Source organism: Rhipicephalus sanguineus, chromosome 1, assembly GCF_013339695.2.
Source record: "Rhipicephalus sanguineus isolate Rsan-2018 chromosome 1, BIME_Rsan_1.4, whole genome shotgun sequence".
NCBI classification, from domain to species: Eukaryota; Metazoa; Arthropoda; class Arachnida; order Ixodida; family Ixodidae; genus Rhipicephalus; species Rhipicephalus sanguineus.
Genome location: NC_051176.1, coordinates 155,884,262 through 155,904,504, shown reverse-complemented (window position 1 = coordinate 155,904,504; position 20,243 = coordinate 155,884,262). Strand labels below are relative to the sequence as shown.

The 20,243-nt window shown below is 48.2% G+C and overlaps 1 protein-coding gene across 1 annotated transcript in view; it reads left to right on the top strand.

Annotated features, from left to right (window-relative positions):
- Positions 1-20,243, top strand: part of LOC119379844 (nose resistant to fluoxetine protein 6) — a 116,595-nt gene that overhangs the window by 56,288 nt on the left and 40,064 nt on the right. Inside the window, exons 3-4 of the mRNA XM_037648958.2 lie at positions 19,171-19,282; positions 19,420-19,507. Coding sequence (XP_037504886.2) covers positions 19,171-19,282; positions 19,420-19,507 — 200 coding nt within the window. The remainder of the gene's footprint in view (positions 1-19,170; positions 19,283-19,419; positions 19,508-20,243) is intronic.

Sequence of the window (20,243 nt, the reverse complement as noted above, 5' to 3'; positions counted from 1 at the left end):
CGAGGTGGATCGATGTCTTTGTGTAAATTGAAAAATAAATCTAGGGTCTTCCACTTACAGATCTTCATTATGATATCGCGGGCACCTAAGAGACTAAAGTTACATTAAATTCTTTAATTTGGAAGTTGGACTCCTCTCTCTCTCTCTCTCTCTCTCTCTCTCTCTCTATATATATATATATATATATATATATATATATATATATATATATATATATATATATATATATATATATATATATATATATATATATATATATATATATATATGTGGAAGAGCTAAAGTCCCTGAAACTTCGTAAAGTAGCGACACTTTCCTCCTCCGCTCGCGTTCCTCCTCGTTCTCCTCTCCTTCGCACTCTCTTTTCGAGCATGGTGCCAACTACATTGCTCTTGCGTAGCAGAGGACGCTTCGCAAAGGGAGCGCTTGCTTGCCAGGCGGCGCGCTTTAAGCATTCGCACTAGCCGTCTAGCTCTTGGTATCCTTTTTTTTTAAATTATACGTTGTTTAGGAGATGTTAGGACACGTTTGTAAAGGACATGCGCGATGTTGAACGTTAATGTCCCGCTCTACATGAAGCCTTCTGAAACCTATACGTTGTACACGTCGTCCTCGCGAGGCGAATTCGCCGCGCATACCAATGACGCACTGAGGCTGCCAGTACGCACTAGAGGTAGCCGTTCCGAAGTATCGGTTGGGTAAATATAGTTAACGCCGCTATACGTGCCTGTATTATGTAGCACTGTACACTGCAATACAAAAGGGTGTATTTGAGGCATCTCTTTCCCACAAAACAATATCCAGCATCTGGCTCACTTGTTTTTTTTTTTCTTTTTCACCAAATCTCTGCGCTCGCTATTTCCTGTTAACTGTTTAGCAACCTCACAAAAAGGGCGTGCTATGGGGCATATTTTTGTCCCGAAACAATAACCATCAATCTCGCGTGTCTTTCTTGCATTATCGCCGGGAGTGCCGTACTTCCAGGTCACGAATGGCGTGCGTGTTAATAAAAAGCATCCTTGATAGGAAAGTGCCGCGCGCCGAGATTTCAAAAGAGGAAGCGCAAACTAGCCAGAGGACGGTTATTGGTGAGGGGCAAGAAGACTCCACAAAAGGTGCGGACAGTTTTTAGAGTGCAAGAAACACATGGGCAATGGGTGTTGGCTGTATTAAGAGTGGCGACTATTATTTATTTAGAAAATGACTGTCAGTGCAAGCAGCAGCTCGGAGCTTCATTGAAAGAAGAATGCGCCAGAAGGCGTGCATCATTTCCAGTCGATACATTTAGACAGCGTTGGTTGATTCGTTAAGAGATTAGACGCACCAATCATAGTGCGCAAGTGTGCCTCGTAGACGTACTTGGCATACGAACTATACTCGCTGCTCAATGAACAAGCAAGCGAACGAATAATCTAGCCTGCCACCGTAAACGTTTCCTTCGCGAGAGCTCCACTCGCGGATATTAATATCATTTGGGGTTTTACGTCCCACTACCACGATATGATTATGAGAGACGCCGTAGTGGAGGGCTCTGGAAATTTTGACCATCTGATGTTCTTTAACGAACACTGAAATCGCACGGCACACTGGCTTCAAGCTATTCGCCTCCATCGAAATGTCACCGCCGCGGTCGGTCGCGACATTCGGGTCAGTAGCCGAGCACCGCAACCTCTGCTCCACCGCGGCGGAAAGCCACTCGCGGATATAAACCTCCACACGAAATGGCACGTAAACCTTCGCGCTAAATAACACGTGTACGTGAGGTTCCTAAACGATGAATGCACCCTGCGACTCGGTTGGACACGCACGCTTTGCCTACCTACCTTCTATCGCAAGTTCACCGGCGGATCTTTCGGCGTCAAAGAGCCAGAGAAATCTATTTGCTTCGGGGGAAAAAAAAAACAAAAAAAAAACGAGCACGCAACAAAAACGGGGAGTACCACACCTAATGTGAGCTTTCACACGGCAACTTTGTTTCTCCAAAAGAATTGCGCCGAATCTCTGAAGTTTCGCAATCACATTTTCGAAAAAAAAAACACTTAGTACAGACCCCGCAGAAGCAGCAATAAAACGTGTGAGGAATAGCGACGTACTGCCCAATTAATTGAGGCGTGTCTACGGCGTTATAGCACGCAGCGATTTGCGCGAACCTCGACGAGTACTTATAGTGAGAGGATAGCAACTTACATCGCATAGTCGCGTCGAAAACGTCGGCCGAAAGTTCTATCTTCCGATTCGGTGTAACGAAGCCTTCCTTCGCAACTCGTTGCGCTTCCCGGACGGTATCATAAACAGCTTTTTGCCTTCACTTGATTTGTTTCGGCATCCGAAAGCGCAGCAGAAGCCCATGGCAACCAACCGTGACGTCGTTCTTGTGTGCAAGGTATCTCAGAGCACAACGCACGCGGAATGGAAGCGCGTATCCATAAAACACATGCGCTGAGAACCAGCGAGCCCGCGCTTCGAGAGCGAAGATGGCAGTCGCGAGCGACTGTAAACAAACGAACGCTACGAGCGGTCCCACGTGGCGGCAGTTGGCCAATGCCGACGCGGCGTCAGCCTCGGAGAGGCCAGAGGAGGGAGAAAAGAGAGGAGGCGCGCTTTTATGCACGTATGTCGCTACTTTACGAAGTTTCAGGGACTTTAGGAAGAGCAAGTCGGGCCCCCGCCCCCTCCGGTAAAATGAAAACTCTCCGCCTATGGAGGATCGTTTCACCTTTTTGTTATTAAGTCACTGCTCGTTTCCTTAACATTGTCCTCTCGGAAAAATTCGCCAAATCCTACTTAATCAAAGTTCCCTATCGCGTCCTACAAACTTGTATATAACTCAAGAATAATTGATTATTTATCTAAATATTTACTAACGAAGTAAAAAAAGAGCTATGAAGAATAACGCTGATTTCAAACAACTTTCAGTTTGAATTGTCTTTGTTCAGTATCTTGCTGTATTCTACTAGCGTGCGCTAAGCGACAAAAGACAGTAAAGCTTTAAGTGGCGGCGTTAATGAGACAAATTTTAAAGAAAAACATATATCTAAAGTAGCACGTGATTGCGAAAAAATTTCCGGAAGAGCCATGTCCCTTCAATATTAGTTAAATTTTTGCATCGATGTTGGTTGCAGTGCTTATCGAGGGTGACGCTGCAAACAGAGACTGGAATGGAGAAAATTGCGGAATAGGACGCTCGGTTGAGAGATTGTTTGCTTACGTAGTAGTAAATGATGGATCAGCCACACATGTTCTTCCCACTGCCACCAGAAACAAATATCGGGCTCACTAGGTCCAGCGGGGGCTATATAGGCAAGGAGTTGCTCCAAGTAGTTGATGAAAAAAATCCGTAAACAGGGGGTGGGTGCTCGAGCCGACGTTTCGACAAGTGGACTTGTCTTCTTCAAGTTCCAGCCTTGAAGAATACAAGTCCACTCGTCGAAACGTCGGCTCGAGCACCCACCCCCGTTTACGGATTTTACAGCGAAAGCTGTTATGAGATCATTTCACCGGCCGTTTTTGGCGCCGTAGTTGTCCGCCGCCGGTGTCCGTAACCAGTATCGCTCGAAATAAGAAAAAAAACGAAATAAGAAAAAAATTCCAGGATGGAAGGAGGTTCGAACCTGGGCCCTCTGCGTGGGAGCCCAGTATTCCACCTCTGAGCCATGCCGGTGCTTGAAACTGCTTTGCAAAAAGGTCCTATATAGGCGTCATGTCGGGAAGGAACCACATTAGCATATGTAATATAGCGTGGTAGAAGAGTAAAATAAGCACCAAGCGTCGCACAACGCGAATTCTGTAACCAGGCGTCACACAATGCGAATTGCGCAACGAGTACGTTGTTGAATGCTTCCAACCCTATTGAAAATCGTGGGTTGGTGGATGCTGGAAATCTTGGTGGACATGGTGGAAACAATAGTGGACAAGGTGGAAACAATAGTGGATGTGGTGGAAGCTGTGGTGGTCATAATGGCTGATTATGGCGAGAGTGGAAAGAATGGTGGCAGATGGTGGTGGTGGTGGCGAGCTTCTTTTGGTGTTAAGTGGAAAATGCTGGCTGATGGTGGCGAGCAAAACATGTTTTGGTGGATGACTTGGTGAACAAGCTGGATGACGGTGGCAGGACGGAAGCATGGTGGATGACGGTGGCATGATGGAAGTGCACGTGACATTATGTGAAGTCGCTGTCAGTTCTAATGTTTTGCTCTTGAATATGCAGAAATATATGCAGTTCAAAGAAGCCAACATTGATCATTAAGCTTTCCAGCACTATTTTTTTATTCATGCGGCGCCAATAACCGCCACAAGTTTTCTGGAGCACAGCGGCCGTGAATGTTTACATTTTACGCACGTACTTATCAAGTTTACATCCGCGATGTGCTGCTGCATTATGATGTTTACAAATCTAGAAGTGTTGCTGTGAACAGCGACAGTAACTGTGTTACATCGCCGCGCATTTACCGAGAAGTAAATGAGTCCTTCCAGCGGGGAGAACAGAAAACAGCCTCCGTTGATACCGCAACGCTAGAAACACAACTCTTGCAATTCTTGCACACTCACTTACCTCAGCGGCACTTTAAAGTAATAGTGAAAATGCATGCAAAGCTAAAATGCACAAACTTTTACCTTCGGCCTGCGTCGAGATAAGCCCCACCAAGTATGACTTCCACCATCATATTCTACCACCATGATAGACACCAAAGGTTAGGCATAGCGTACCGACCGAGTCCGTCTACGTGTTATCGGCGCATAGGTTTCAGCTAGTATACTCGATTCCGATGAGTACGAATGACTTTACAGCACACCTGTGGTATCGGCTAACCTAAATGAAGCATTTTTTCTTGTGTACGGTGTCCGCAAACGAAGCGATGAGCATAGATGCGACGCGCTTCCAGCAAACGCCTCCGATCACCAACCGCTGCCGGTCGCACTCGCCAGCGCTTCTCTGATATGTATGCGAGAACATAGACTTGTCAATTCGTGCTCCTTACTGAACCAATATAATGGTATATTTTTCCCGCGCACTGCACTTGTTTTGGCCAAGTTGTTATGCAGTTGTAGCTAATGATACAGCGTCAGATCATTGCGCCGGCACGGCTGCGCTGTACGTTGCGCGAAAAAAAAAAAAAAACATCACAATACTCAATGAATTGTACGCGCGTATTTATCGAATGAGATTAGAGTCGACAGAATGCCTCTGTACATGTCGCACTTTGGAAAAAGCGAGAAACGGCTATTAAAATTTCGCAGTAACACCCGGTTGACTATACTCGCGCTGCTCGCTCCACTTGACATGTTTCTCTGGAGTTACGTTGTGAATTCTAAAAGAAACTTAGCGCTGTTGCTATTATCGACGTGCCATTCGTTACCGGCAGCAGTTTGTTTGCGTTTAATAACTATGCAAATTTTAGTAGGATGTGAATATCGTGTCTGTCTCCAGTATGAGACGTACAAAGCTGAAGCCAAGTGGTGTATTGGTATGTTGACTAGTCATTTTGCAAGTCGCTAAGCCAGTGTAAGCGTGGCGTAGTGGTAAAGTACTCGGCTCGGGATCCGCAGGTCGGACGTTCGACTCCCGGTGGCGGAAGTTTTTTTTTTTTGCATACGTTTTTTTTTCTTTTTTTGTACTAGTGCTTTCTGCATAGCCTTCTATACAATTATTTATGTGTGACTGCTAGGCACGATGGTGCCGACGCTGTAGAGCCGTTTTACGCTCCGTCATTCTCCAGCATCCATCATACGCCAGCATCCAGCATACACCACGTGCCACCATCTTCCAGCACCATAATCCACCATAATGGTGGATGGTGGAATCCACCATTCCTCATGGTGGATGAATTTTCAATAGGGAACCCATTACAAAAGGCTCTGCCATAATTCTTCATCGTCGTCAGGCACATCATCAACAAAGTGCGCCTAATGCCTTACATGCGTTTAGCAGGTACGAACGCTCTCCGTAGAATGACGAAAAATGGCACAGCGCCTGCTGCCCTACTTCTCAAAAATTACAATGATTTATAGCGTAGTGGGTTCCTCGCAAGTGCACTTGTATTGGTTGCCAAGGAAGCCCATAAGCGCATGATCCACTTCCTCGGGGTCTCAGTAAAATTACAATGATTTATAGCGTAGTGGGTTCCTCGCAAGTGCACTTGTATTGGTTGCCAAGGAAGCCCATAAGCGCATGATCCATTTCCTCGGGGTCTCAGTAAAGTTCTTCGACCCCCCCGTCTCTCTCCCACGTCAGCGTATGTTATACAGCATGACGGGAGAGGGAAATAGCGACCGGGCGTCACCCAATGCAAATTACATAACTGGTGGGCCGTTTAAAGAGTCGAACCCATGGGCTGAAGAATTATGGGCTGAGCCATAATTCTTCATCGTCATCAGTCGTCGCGTCAACAAAGTGCACATAATGCCTTACAGACGTGTAGCTGGTGCCTCGCTTCTCCGCAGAATGACGAATAATGGCTTAGTAGGTGTTTCCAACTTCACAAAAATTGTGATTTATGGCGTAGTGGATACCTTTCTAGTGTACTTGTATTGTAGCCCCAAGAGAGCTTAGCGGGCTCTAGAAACGCCGCTCTTCCAGCTTTCGCTGTGACTGTGCTGCGGTTTCAGCGCAGGCCTGGCGTTTTTTCTTTGTCATCCTGTAGTGTGCGTTTTACGAACGTCATATCCGTGACGGAAGTTACGTCAGTGAAGTTTTGGTGGACCCCGGCATAAAACACTTTCATGTACACAAATAAATCGAGGTTGCCTACAATTCCTGAACAATATGAGCAACTGTGAAGCGACCACATATGTTCCTTAACGTCAAGTCTAGTTTGGTAACCCATATTAATTCTAGTGGTTATTTAGTTCCTGGGATTATAGGTGTAAAAATAAAAACTGCACTGTACTTGCGCACGTTTGAATGCATCGTGGCCGTGCAGTTTTCATATAATACACCATAATAATTACTGGTACAGAGGGGGGAAAATGCGCGTATCCAGCTAGTTCAAAATGTATCCGGCTGATTTTGAGGCCGAGTGAAGCGCTTCCTGAATATGAATAAAATTTTGAATTGCGTTCACGTGAGTTGTCCGAATGTTCCATAGCGATGATATCATTAATCGCAGGTTCTTGGCGCGCGCCTGCCCTTTAATAGTCGCGAAGACGCACCTTGCATACAAAAGGGCCGCTGGCTCTGTGACCTTCTACACTCCCCCAAGTGATGCGTCGCACAAAGCACGTGCCTCCCGGAACGTACATTCATCACGAAGGACGGAGAAAAAAAAATAAGAGGAAGAAATGCCGGTAAAGGATCGTGATGGTTGTTTGCTGTGTAGGCGACGGTCAATGAACCAGGTGTTTCTACCTCACTTTCTTTTTACTTCTTATGCATACGCATGAAAGAAAACGGGCAGTGCAACCAAACGTGGCGCGCGAGAGGAGGTCTGGGGAACGCGGTTGCGTCTTGCCGAGTCCGTGCTTAACTGGTTTGTCAAGAACTTTCGCGCACGTGGGGGGGGGCGCATGTTTCTTTTCTCGCCGGATACAACTGCGCCTACAGGAAGACAGAGATGAAGAAAAAGGAACCGATAATAAGAGGCGAAGATAGAAAAGTGGCCAGCTATAAATGCGTAATCACTGCGCCGATATTTACTTAATTAAGTATTCGTCCGCTCCTGCGGTCTCAACAACGGGGCGTCCTTCCTCTAACTGCTCCTGTGGCTGTTAACGTGAGAAGTGGAACGACGAAGACACGTGGCGGCGCATGACAATGGCGTGCTGGTTGTTTTAGTACCGACGACCGCGCGTCACCTTATAACGCTTGCAACGTGAAAGAGATAAGAAGACCTTCAGCTCGGGCAGCTGTGGCATTTTCAGCTTCTCGAAACATGAGAATTTCCATGACAAATGATAGACGTAATATTCGACGTCGCTCTTGCAGTATTTATTTCCGACAGATGCCTAAGAAAGGTGTCTTTCTTGGTGCCCTGTCTCATTCGCGCTGCGCTTTTGAATTATCTTTGAGTCGTACGATCTCGGCGTCAGTATATAAAACAGATGGCTTGATGATACAACTGTATTCAGCTTCCCTTGATAAAAAAACGATTCAACAATTTCACGTACGGGTTTTGTCCCTCGCCTTCTTTAAAAAAAACTGAGTGTCCTTAAAGATAGGCGCACACCCGCATCGTCTGCTGTTTGTTGCGCACACTCAAATTGTGTTCCTTGGTCCTTTCATTGCAGCACCTTCCTGGTGTCCTATATTTGTATATCGCATCCACAACTCACTAGGAGCTTGTAGATGTCATCGGAAGTACATTGTTTGTAGCGTGTTCTATATGCCTCGCAATGCAAAGTGTCTGTGGTTCTTCATTCGTCATGGTACACAGCTTTGACAATTTGCAAGGGGCGGAAAACTACTTGGACGTTGTGATTTGACGCTATTCTTTGAATGTTGTGCGATACCCGGTGAATATATATGGGATCACATAAACATTCTTCCTGTCAGGGGCGTAGCCAAGGGGGGGGGGGGGGGGGGTTGGGGGGTTCAAACCCCCCCCCCCTCCGAAATTTTTCAATTTTGCTTGCGTGTATAGGCGCGCACACATACATACGCACGCACGAACATACATAAAGTATGGTTGAACCCCCCCCCCCCCCGAAAAAAATTTCTGGCTACGCCCCTGCTTCCTGTTTTTACTTAGGGTACCGACGACCTCAGGCCGTTTAATTTTCTGCAGCAGAGCCTCACAAACACCCGAATTTACATTATGTGTGTAACTGGCTTCCTTGAGCCGGACGATTTGGTTGCGAACGTTATCTGACATGGCCACGTGAGTTGTTTATGCCTTCGTTAAGGGTCCCACTGACTTTTAGCAAGCTCACACAATGGAACCAGCGAAGTGAACGTCTATCAATGACTTTCGTTTACGATATTCATTGACAGTGAACCTGCAAAATGTTATTATTGGGGTACACCCGGCGAAACAGTCGCGCATTACTGAAGTTTGAGCATGTTTTCACCTTCGCACTTTTCACTCGAATGTGATATACGTTCCTTATTAAACAAGCAGATAGTAAAAACATGAGCGCATATCCTCGTGTACTTCGTATTTAACTTTATTTGTCCACGTTTAATTCCGGTTTAACAGCACGACATACTCCATAGAGAGAGAGAGAGAGAGAGAGAGAGAGAGAGAGAAGAAATATTTGAGAAGGAAAGGCAGGGAGGTTAACCAGTTTAAGAACACCGGTTTGCTACCCTATACATGGGAACAGGGTGGGGGAGATTTAAAGATGGAGAGGAAAGAGAGAGAGAAATACAGCACATGACACTGCACACACAGAGTCAGTCGCAGTCGAAGGCACTGCTGAGGTTTTTAAGAGAGACGAACTTGGACAAGCGGCTGTGACAGAAATGTCGCGTACCACGCAAGAGTGACTCCGTAGAGAAGTTCATGCTGTTAAGCGCGGAACTGAAACGACGAGAACGGGACAGGGAGTGACACACACACACAAGCGCTAGCTTTCAACAATGATTTATTGGAAGCCGGTTCAAAAATATATGCATGAAAATTGCGGTCACTCAGGCACGCGCAAATTTGGAGACATCAAGGAATGAGAGAGAGAGAGAGAAAGAATATAGGAAAGGCAGGGAGGTTAACTGACTACACGTCCACTTTGCTACCCTACACATGGGGAGGGGAATAAGGGGGTAACAGAGAGAGAGAGAGAGAAGAAGAGACACATTTCACATCACACACACAGGGCCGATTTTCACAGGCGGTCGCTCAATGATGTTGCCTTCAAGTGCTTCAGGGGGGCTCGTGTGGCTTTCTGGGCTGATGTGCGAAGCGACCAGGCTCCCAAGGTGTTTCCATCATTAAAGGACCGATAATCGAGTCTACTCAAGGCACACTGACAATTCTTTTTTAGATAATGCGCTGATACAATATTGGCCTAGCTCATGTATGGTGGCCGATTCAACAATCAACCACGTGGTTTCATTTCGGTGCATGCGTACAACCGCTGGTACAACCGAGCACTCATCAAAAACAGGCGACTGTTGTCAGCGCAGCATCATTGTCATTATCCAGAAAAGATTTGTCATTCCTTGATTCCTCCACATCTGCGCATGCCTGAGTAACCGTAATTTTCGTGCATATATTTTTGATCCGGCTTCCAATAAATCATTGTTGAAAGTTAGCGCTTCTGTGTGTGTGTAACTCCCTGTCCGGCCCTCGTCGTTTCAGTTCCGCGCTTAACAATATAAATATGTCCCACCAACAAGGCCAAAAATCGACCCTTGCTAGCTCCATAGAGAAACGTTATTTTAGGCACTCTTTTGATCCGACCTCAGTTACTGCGAATAAGGCGAGGGTGTCGTACCGAAAAAAAAATTGCAGTGGCTTAGCTCGGCTATGCCAGGATATACGTATAGCGTTAAGCAAAGATTCAGCTGAATATTTTTAGCTTTCCAGATTGTCTAGGATTATTAGCCTTCTTCTGTTCATTCTTCGTACGCTGAACCGCTAATTGCCAGGCAACTACTTCGGGACCCGATGAGATGAGCTTCTCGGCTCTTCTGCGCCGTCGAGCAGCATTTGCGCTCTCTTTCTCCATGGCGTTACCTAGCTGCAAACGCCAGTCAGAGGCGCTATCAAGCGGCCCCAGCGCAGTGTCAGACGGCGACTGCACAGCGAAGGCGAATAGCTATAGCTGCGCGCGCGCCGGCGCCACTGTGTCTGTGGCTACGACGTCGGCGCAGACCAGCAGAGGCGAGCCGCGCGCGGCGGTGGCGGAGTCTGCGCGCGCCGGCGCCAGCGTGTCTGCCGCGCCTACGAGGTCACTCCTCCCGAACGCGCAGACCAGCAGCGGCGAGCCGCGCGCGGCGGTGTCGGAGAGCGCGTGAGATGCCAGCTCCGGTGACCCAACTCTGTGACATCACTGATCCTCGCGCATGCGCAGCACGGCTCATGACCATCCACGCGAAATCGGCTCCGTCTAGGCAAGTGTAGCTAACGCTACAAAAATATCAGTTTGGTTCAGGTTAAACGCGCACCGATTCAGTTCCAGTTCAGAGAAATAAAAATCAACAGCGGTCCGCGAACCCGTTCGCAACAGTAAACCGGTTCATGAACCTGTTAGGCATGGTGAATTTCATCTTCGATACGTTGCACAGCGCTATAGCCATAACTGAGCTAAGCTGAAACACTCCAGGCTTCGCTGCTCAAGTGATTGCACTCATAAGTTCAGAGGGACTTTTATTTTGTAATTTTTCATTTATTTCTTTTTATTTTCAGACGATGTGCCGTGCCGAGCGCATGGCACACCAGCAAGTTTCATAAGTGGGCAAGAGAAATATCGGTGAAGTTAGCTGAAGCAGGCATAACCATAAACACGATCATCTTATGAGCGCTGAACGTCATGGCGAGCCTGTGCGGCCCTTCGATGCGTCCATTCCTGAACACTATCTTTCCCGTATTTCCTTCTATTGCTAATCATGCAGGCTGAGAAAGGGTAAAACAGTGAAACTTTACACGGATGTTCGAAGGGCGCAATCTTCCAGCCTGGTCGAAGAGGAATGTTAGAGAAAAACGACCGTCGATTATCGATCGACATGGAATAAAAGGGAGCGTTTCGTGGAGTCTCTCCGGGACTGTTTACATAATTTTGATAGATGTACACGACATGTGACCGGCTAGGATTACACCTGGCGCACAATCACTCCGAAATTAATTATAAAAAGAAAAAGAAGTACGGCACAGATGCCTCTAGTGTGGATCGCAGTGCTCACCGAGTTAAAGGCCACAGCATCGCGCATCATTCCGAAGGAACAGAAACTTGTTGAGTGCGGTGGAATAGTAAAATGATTCGGTCTAAATCTAGAAAGCGAATTGATAGGCTGCCTAAAGGACAGACGTGCTTTCTTAACGGAGGGTGACTATTTTCCATAAGTGACCAACTTTGTGTGTTGGTTAAGAAACCCTATCGTCTGCGCATCAACAGCAATGCACCGGAATCGCGTCGACGTGTGTCCATCTGAATCAGTCTCGACGTGTACAACGCAAAGACTGTTGTCTCTTATGCTTTGTAGCGCCTTATTTCGAACCAATAACCGCTAATATATTTTCCTATTCAGGTTCTGTTCAGTTTCGGGCACCTTCCAATAATAACGGTTCGGGTTCAGTTCCGGCCAAAATTTCGGTTCGGGTACTTCTTTCGTCACGGTTTAGGTTCGAAACCTTGAATAAAACGTGAGGTAACATATGGGCCTCGCCACTTCACCTTGTCCCGAAGAAGACCGCTGGCTGGCGACCATGTGGGGACTACCGCGCCCTCAACGCACGCACCATCCCGGACCGGTACCCCGTCCACCACATACAGGACTTCGCCCATCGCATTCATGGCTGCCACGTCTTCTCCGTGCTAGACTTGGTGAAGGCTTACACGCAGATACCCGTCAACCCGGACGACGTCACGAAAACTGCAATAATCACCCCGTTTGGCTTGTTCGAGTTTCCATTCATGAGTTTTGGCCTTAGGAACGCTGGGCGAACCTTTCAGCGCTTCATCGACGAAGTCGTCCGTGGCCTCGACTTCTGCTTCGTCTATCTTGACGACATATTGATCTTTTCACGTGACGCCGAAGAACACCACGGGCACCTTCGTCTGTTGCTCCAACGCCTCGACGACCACGGCCTGCTCGTCAACGTCCAGAAGAGCACGCTCGGCGCTTCCACCGTCCATTTCCTCGGCCACGAAGTTTCGTCAGAGGGAACTCGACCCCTGCCTGATCGCATCTCTGACTTGCAAAAGTACCCTCAACCCACCACCGCTAAAGACCTTCGCCGTTTCCTCGGCATGCTGAACTTCTATAGACGCTTCTTACCGCACGCCGCCGACTACCAGGCGCCCCTTCATGATGTCCTGGCTGGTCTACGTGGAAACCAACCCGTCACGTGGACACCAACGTTAACGAAAACGTTCGAAGAATGCAAAGACGCCCTCTGCACCGCCACGCTTCTCACCCATCCCGTGCCAGACGCTCCCTTGGGACTCTTCACGGACGCATCCGGTTTCGCCATCGGCGCCGCCCTCATGCAACGCGTGGACAACACCTGGCATCCCTTGGCGTTCTTCTCCAAGAAACTCGCAGCTCGGAAAATGGCCCCTTCTACCGCCAGTTCCGCTGACGAAACCACGACAACCGCCCCGACAACTTTGCCAGCCTACTACAGAGAACTTCTGGCGATATACGAAGCAGTGCAGCACTTTCGCCACATTCTCGAAGCGCACCACTGCACCATCTATACCGACCACAAACCTCTAACGTGCGCCTTCTCTCAGCGTCGCGATAAACTCCCGCCTGTTCAGCAGAACCAACTCTCGTTCATTGCACAGTTCACCACCGACATCCAACACATCAGCGGGAAAGACAACATGGTCGCCGACGCGCTTTCACGTGTGGCCACCATCAGCTCGGTGCAAATAACAGCAGACATCCTCGCCGAGACTCAGACCACGGACGCCGAGCTGCAGGAACTTCTCAAGGGCACGTCCTCACTTCAGCTAAAAGAAGTCCCCATTCCAGGGTCGGCAAGAACTATCTGCTGCGACATGTCGACAGGACGAAGCAGGCCCTACGTGCCCCTGTGCCATCGCCGTGGTCTTTTCAACCAGCTCCACAACCTCAGCCATCCCGGCATACGTGCCTCTACACGCCTCGTGGCTGACCGCTATGTCTGGCCCTCCATGCAGCGGGATTGTCGCACGTGGGCGCGCTCCTGCATTCACTGCCAACGTGCAAAAATCACCAGGCACGTCACGTCCCCATTTGGAACATTCGCTCAGCCCTCAGGTCGGTTCGAGCACGTCCACCTCGACATCATAGGACCATTTCCCCCGGCAGGACCCTACCGCTACTGCCTCACCGCCATCGACCGCTATACTCGATGGCCCGAGGCATGGCCTCTCGAGGGAATCACCGCGGAAGACGTCGCCTCGGCCTTCTTCTCCGGCTGGATTGCCCGTTTCGGCGCTCCCCGCCGCGTAACCACCGACCAAGGGCGACAGTTTGAGTCTCACCTATTCAGGCTCCTGGGATTGACCATCGGGTTTGAACGCTTGAGGACCACGAGCTACCATTCCTGCGCCAACGGAATGATCGAGCGTTTTCACCGACAGTTCAAAGCCGCCATTATGTGCCACCCGGACTCAACCTGGCTCGAGGCCATCCCAGCTGTCATCCTCGGTCTTCGCGCCACCTTCAAGCCGGACATCCATGCTACGCCAGCAGAGCTCGTCTACGGGGAACCACTCCGTCTTCCAGGTGAATTTCTCGCAGCTCTGCCATCCAGCACTGCGACGTCAGACCCCACCGACTTCGTCGCCCGGCTCCGACGCACCATCGCTGCCTTACGCCCGTCCCCTGCAGCCGACCATAGCAAGCCCACACCTTTTGTGTTCAAAGAGCTAGCATCGTGCACGCATGCTTTCCTCCGCGACGACACCGTCCGCCGGCCTTTCCAGCCACCCTACAGCGGACCCTATCTAGTCGTCCATCGCGACGACAAGAACTTCACCTTGCGCTTGAACGGGAAGGACGTCCGCGTCTCGATTGACCGACTCAAGCCCGCATACATGGCGGCGAACGAACCTGGCAGCGCCACGCTTTCAAATGGCGTCCTTCCACAGCCCCCGACGTCGCAGCCCGCTCCTTTCACGACACGCTCTGGACGTTTGGTACGCCTCCCGGATTTCTACAGACCCTGAGGGCTCTGAACTCCGCGGGGGGGTGATGTGGCGACCACTGCGCACAGACCTACGCAGCCTCCGTCTCGTCACTGATTAGCCCGGCGTGACACAGCTACTTGCTTCAACACGCTTCCGATAAAAGACAGCTCCACGCAGTTTCGTCGGAGGCTTACGTCACCACTACTGGCTATATAACCCAAGCTACCAAGCTTGGTTGCATGTTTGTTTCTCTAACCTTTCGAAGCGCAGCATCGGCATGCTTGCCCTGCTGCTGCTACTACGTTAATAAACATCGTTTCGTTTTATGTTGGGATCCGTCCTTCACCGACTCCGCATCCCACAGTACTATTAGTGTCACAGTCAGGGTGTCGGAACGGAACGAAAACCGAAAACGAAAAACGAAAAAAAAAAAAAAAAACCGATATTTTCGACCGGAACGAAAACGTAACCGAAACTTTACCTATTATTTCGTTCCGGAGTGAAACCAAAATTTTTTCAATCGTTTTTCGGTTCACGAGAAAACTTCCAAATCCGGAGCAACTGAGCTCATACATTGTGAGCATATCTCAGGGTACAGTATTAGCGCGTGCCTCGGGCAGGAATTCCAAAGCAAAGCTATGTTGAAATTGTGTGAAAAACAAGAACAGTGGCAACCAGAGATGTTTATATTAACGCAAGTGGACTTTTGCGCGCTTGTCACGCAGGCCAAAGTGGAGAGGGCATTGTAGGCGCTGAAGTTTGTTACAGCGAAAGCTGTTATGAGATCACAACAGCTGATTTTGGCGCCAAAGTTGTCCGCCGCCGGTGTCCGTGACCGCTATCGCCTGATATGAGAAAAAATTTAATGAGAAACAAATTTCTAGGATCGGATGGGACTTCAACCCGCGCCCTCTGCGTGGCAGTCGGGTCTTCCACCGCAGTGACACGCTGGTGCTTGTAACTCCTTCGCAAAAATACTCTACAGGCATCATGCCGTGCAAGGAATCGTGTTAATATATGTGATATAGCGTGCCAGAAGAGTAAAATAACAACCAGTCATCACACAATGCTAATAGCGCAAGGAGTCTGTTGTTTAATGCTTCCCACCAGCGTTGCGGAGTTGCCTCACCAGAATTGGAATGACTCCGGAATCATTCCACATTTTCGCGACCCCGGAATGGAATGGGGACAACGCTTGCAGGAGTGGAATGGAAATAGAATTAAGCGCCTTTTGCATGGAATGGTATGGGAATGGAATTACGTCTTTTTCCGAAAATAGAGCACGTTTTCGTCTACGTGCTGTTTTTAACAATAAAGCAGTATTTTTAAAATGGCTTGGCTGATTACAAGCACGGTACATTTATAAACAACGCGCCCACTACAGACCGAGGCATAAGTTAGTGTACAAACAAATGCATTGTCCAAGCAGATACTGAAGGGAGAAACAAATTACCCTTCGCGTTTGTTCGCGTTGATGCCCCCACACGAGAGAGAGAGAGAGAGAGAGAAAGCTCTTTAATGAAAAACAGAGAATTCTGCCGGCGTACCTAAAGGCGCCTACATGCTACTCTGTATAGGGGAGGGGAGTGAGGACAGAAAGGCCCTAGGAGGAGGAGGGCAGGAAAGGAGAAGGAGAAAAAAAAGAAGATAATATGATCGTGGTATGTACATGTCACAACGTAATGATGCTGATGTAAGTTAATTTACAGTTTATCAATTCGGTGAATGTCCTCGAGGAATCGGAACAGAAATTTTAAAATTTTACGTTGCTGAGAAGGAGAAGACGTAGGTCCGAGTATATTCCTGAGATCTAGCGGTGCTTGGGAAGTTGAGCATATACTACTTTCGAGACAAGTTCTTTCTTCTCTGTATGCCTGGCAATCTAATAAAATATGTTCTATTGTTTCTAGAGCACCACAGTTATCACAGTATGGGTCAGTGGTCAAACCAAGGCGGCACATGTAGCTATTGGTGAATGCTGCGTTGAGGCGAAGACGATGATAGAGTGTCTCAAGGTGACGAGGAAGGTGATGCGGAAGTCTTGTTTTTAAGTCAGGGTCTATGGAGCGGAGAAAGAGGTCTTGAGGCGAAAGATTTCATAACTGATCCCTCTCTCGGTGGGCGTTCTTCTTTGCCATTGCTGATGCATCTGACTTAGTGAAGTGTGTCCGTCGAATTTTCCTTAAGCATATACCTCTACGTGCAGCTAGATCCGCTTTTTCATTTCCGTATATGCCGCAGTGTCCGGGAATCCACTGGAACATGACAGTGTGACCAGACACAGTGGCCATGTGGTGGATGTAACCAATGTCTCGGGTCACCGGATGTTGTTGACGAGTGGCGTTGATGTTGCTCATGCTCTGTAGGGCTGCTTTCGAATCTGTTAAAATGACCCATCGTCCAGGAGGTTGCCGCTGGATGTAAAGAATGGCTTCCTTTATCGCGTACAGTTCGGCTGACGTGCTTGTTGTTAGTCGTTCAAGACGGTAAGAGAAACATTGGTCCGTTGAAGATATGTATAAACCACTTGACGAACTATGGGAAGAGCAAGACCCGTCGGTAAAGATGTGAGCCGAACTGGAGTATTTCATGGCGATATATTAAGTGGCGAATACTCTATGCACAGCCTGATCTTTATCTCACGAGTAGTTTAGTACCTGACACACGTAAATACCCTTTGCGACAAGGAAGACATTGCATACCTGCGCACAGGCCAACATAGAAAGTTCTCCTCACCCCATCCATGCTTGCGAAGCGCGCTTGAAAAGCGTGAGTGATGACGAGCAGTGCGGTCCAGTGTTCCGTATTCGATACAAAGGCACAAGGTGCCCGAGCGGTGCACTGTTCCAACTAATACCAGCAGATCTAGAGGGTCTTATTCCCCATTAACCAAATCTTAGTTTTCTCCATATTCACGACCGCTCCAGACGCGTGGCAAAACTGCTTAGTCTTCTTGAATACTACTTTTGTCAGCATAAAAATACGCTATGTCGTCATTTTAGCATTAACACATTTAAGCATAAACAATATTAAAACACCACCATTCGTTCAAACATGCTGGCCATGCAAATACTATAGGTAGCGGGAGAACTGCCCCTATGTGAATTAGTAGGGTGGTTGTACTGCACAAGATATGTCACCAAGCTACTATCCCTCGACCTTGTTAACGTGTTCTGCGCACTTTTCCAGTTCTTAATGCATCTAATGACATCAGCTTTATGGGGCGTTCATTCTTAACTCGATAAAACTATCAAGATGCCTTTCCTACGGTTGAAATTGAACGGCCCGGCCATTCCCGGAGTGGGAATGGGCTAAGTTTTTTCATTCCGAGGAATTGAAAGGAATGGAGCTGCGGCAAGTTCTAATTCCCCGCAATGGAATTGAAATGGAATGGAGGCGCCCATTCCGCAACACTGCTTCCCACCCACTGCAAAGTGCTCAGCCATAATTCTTTATCATCATCAGTCACAGCACAAAGTGCACATAATGCCTTACTGTAGCGTGTACCACGAGACTCCGAAGAATGACGAAAAATAAAATGGCATAGTGGGAACTTCTCTACTTCAGAAAAATTGGGATGATTTAGGGCGTAGTAGGTACCTTGCATGTGTACTTGTATTATTGCCCCAAGAGACTCTCCAACGGGCTCTACAAAGTCCGCTCCTCCTGCTTTCGTTGTGACTGTGCTGCGTGTTCCGCGCAGGCCTGGCGATCTTTTTATCAGAAGAGCGGTCTCGCACACCAGAGAGTACACTCAATGACGTGCTGCTTCTGAGATAGTGCTCACTCCCTTGACACAAAGCATTGAGCCCACTAAAAAAATTTGTATTTGTCTTTTGAGAAAATAAATACTATGACTTTGAAATTATTACTGGTTTGTGCTAGTTGGTAGGAATTCGTCGTACAGTTACTTCAGCTCCTCTGAAGAACGTGTTTCACCCTTGTCCCACTTTCCCAAGAGGGGGGCAAGTAACTACATCACAAATGCAATATTCTTTACGATTACCTTAGCTTCAAATTTTTGCATAAAAAAAAACCGTTACGAACCGCTACGGAACATTTTTTTTTTTTCGTTCCGGAACATAAACGGAACGGAACTTTTTGCGGTGGAACGAAACTAAAACCGAAACGAAAAGCATTTCGTTCCGACACCCTGGTCACAGTTGTAGTGGTTTTGCGGTTGCTGTTGTGTGGTTTACTTCTTAATAGCAGGTGAAATGGGAATCAAAATCTCTTATAAAACTCACGGTAGCTGAAAAGCTTCTGAGAGGAAAATGTACGCAGCGACGTGCGCGAAAGCGCCGAATCATAAATCGAATATAAATGCGTGAGAGCGTGTGTTGAGGTGCTTAACGTTCCTAAGACGACTGCCGCACCCCAGCATCGTCAACGCGCGTGCAGCGGCGACATGCCGTCGAAATTCACAATGGGTTCCTGCTCAATTGCCTATTCTAGACGCTGGAGCTGGACACTTCGTTGGCCTACATGTACTTCCTCAAGTTTCGTATCGGCATCTGCGTCCCCTCCACCTGCAGTCTCGCAGACGTCCGGAGTCTGGCCAGCTACTGTGCGTACCGCGCTTGTTTTCTTCCTTGTTCGTGCTTTGTTCGCGCGCACGCCTCCCTCGGGGCGGAACGGCGGGCATCAGCGGCGCTACGCTTCCGCCGCTCTCACACTTCCGTTCCCCTTGCTTGTTTGTTTCAGTCGGGAAGCAGATGAAGACCAACGTGACGGTTCCTTGGTGCGAAGTGAAGCAGAAAGTCGTACTTCCCGATTACTACGTTGCGATCCTGTGAGCCCACGCTTTTTCTTCTCCTTCTGCCGCTCTGTTCCCGCGACTCGACAAAATTCGTTTTCTTTCGCTTTTTTAAAAAGAAAATAACGCTCAGCCTCTCTGCACTTGTGTATGCACATTTCCTCTTCAGTGGTGGTTTGCCCTGGAGACAAAAAAAGCAGCGTAGACACAATAAGGAAGGAAACAATGTAGCAGCAGGGCGCACCACCGGGCAGCTGAGAGGTCAATGGCAAATGGGAGGGTTTGATTCTATGTAACGGGTGGCCTAGTTGCCGAACTTACAGACAGCAGTTCAGCCAGCATTTGTTCGTTTGTTTTTTATTATTATTATTTTTCTTTTGGTATGGAGCGGCATGCTGTATGGAGGAGGTGACTTGTAAATGGCTCGTGGGCGCGTGGTTGAGGCCCAAATGGGGAAACGTGCCGGTTAAATCAAGTTCGCCACACTTACAGGCTAGGTTGTTGCATAGCTTTATTGTCATGGCTCATTGCCGCTTCCACCATGTATGCTTCAGGGTGCCTGAGCTTTTATGAAGTCATGGCTAAGCACTCAAGTAACTGGAACTGGTGTGCCTAAAGAGCCATATGGCATACTTTTATGTATAATTTTGCGAACTCAGTGAAAATGCACGTTTTTGAGACGGTATATCTAGTCTGCCCTGTCGTTTTTTTTTCTTCTTGCGCCCACGTTTACCGTTGTTTTTTCTTTCTTCTTTCTATATTTTACACGTTG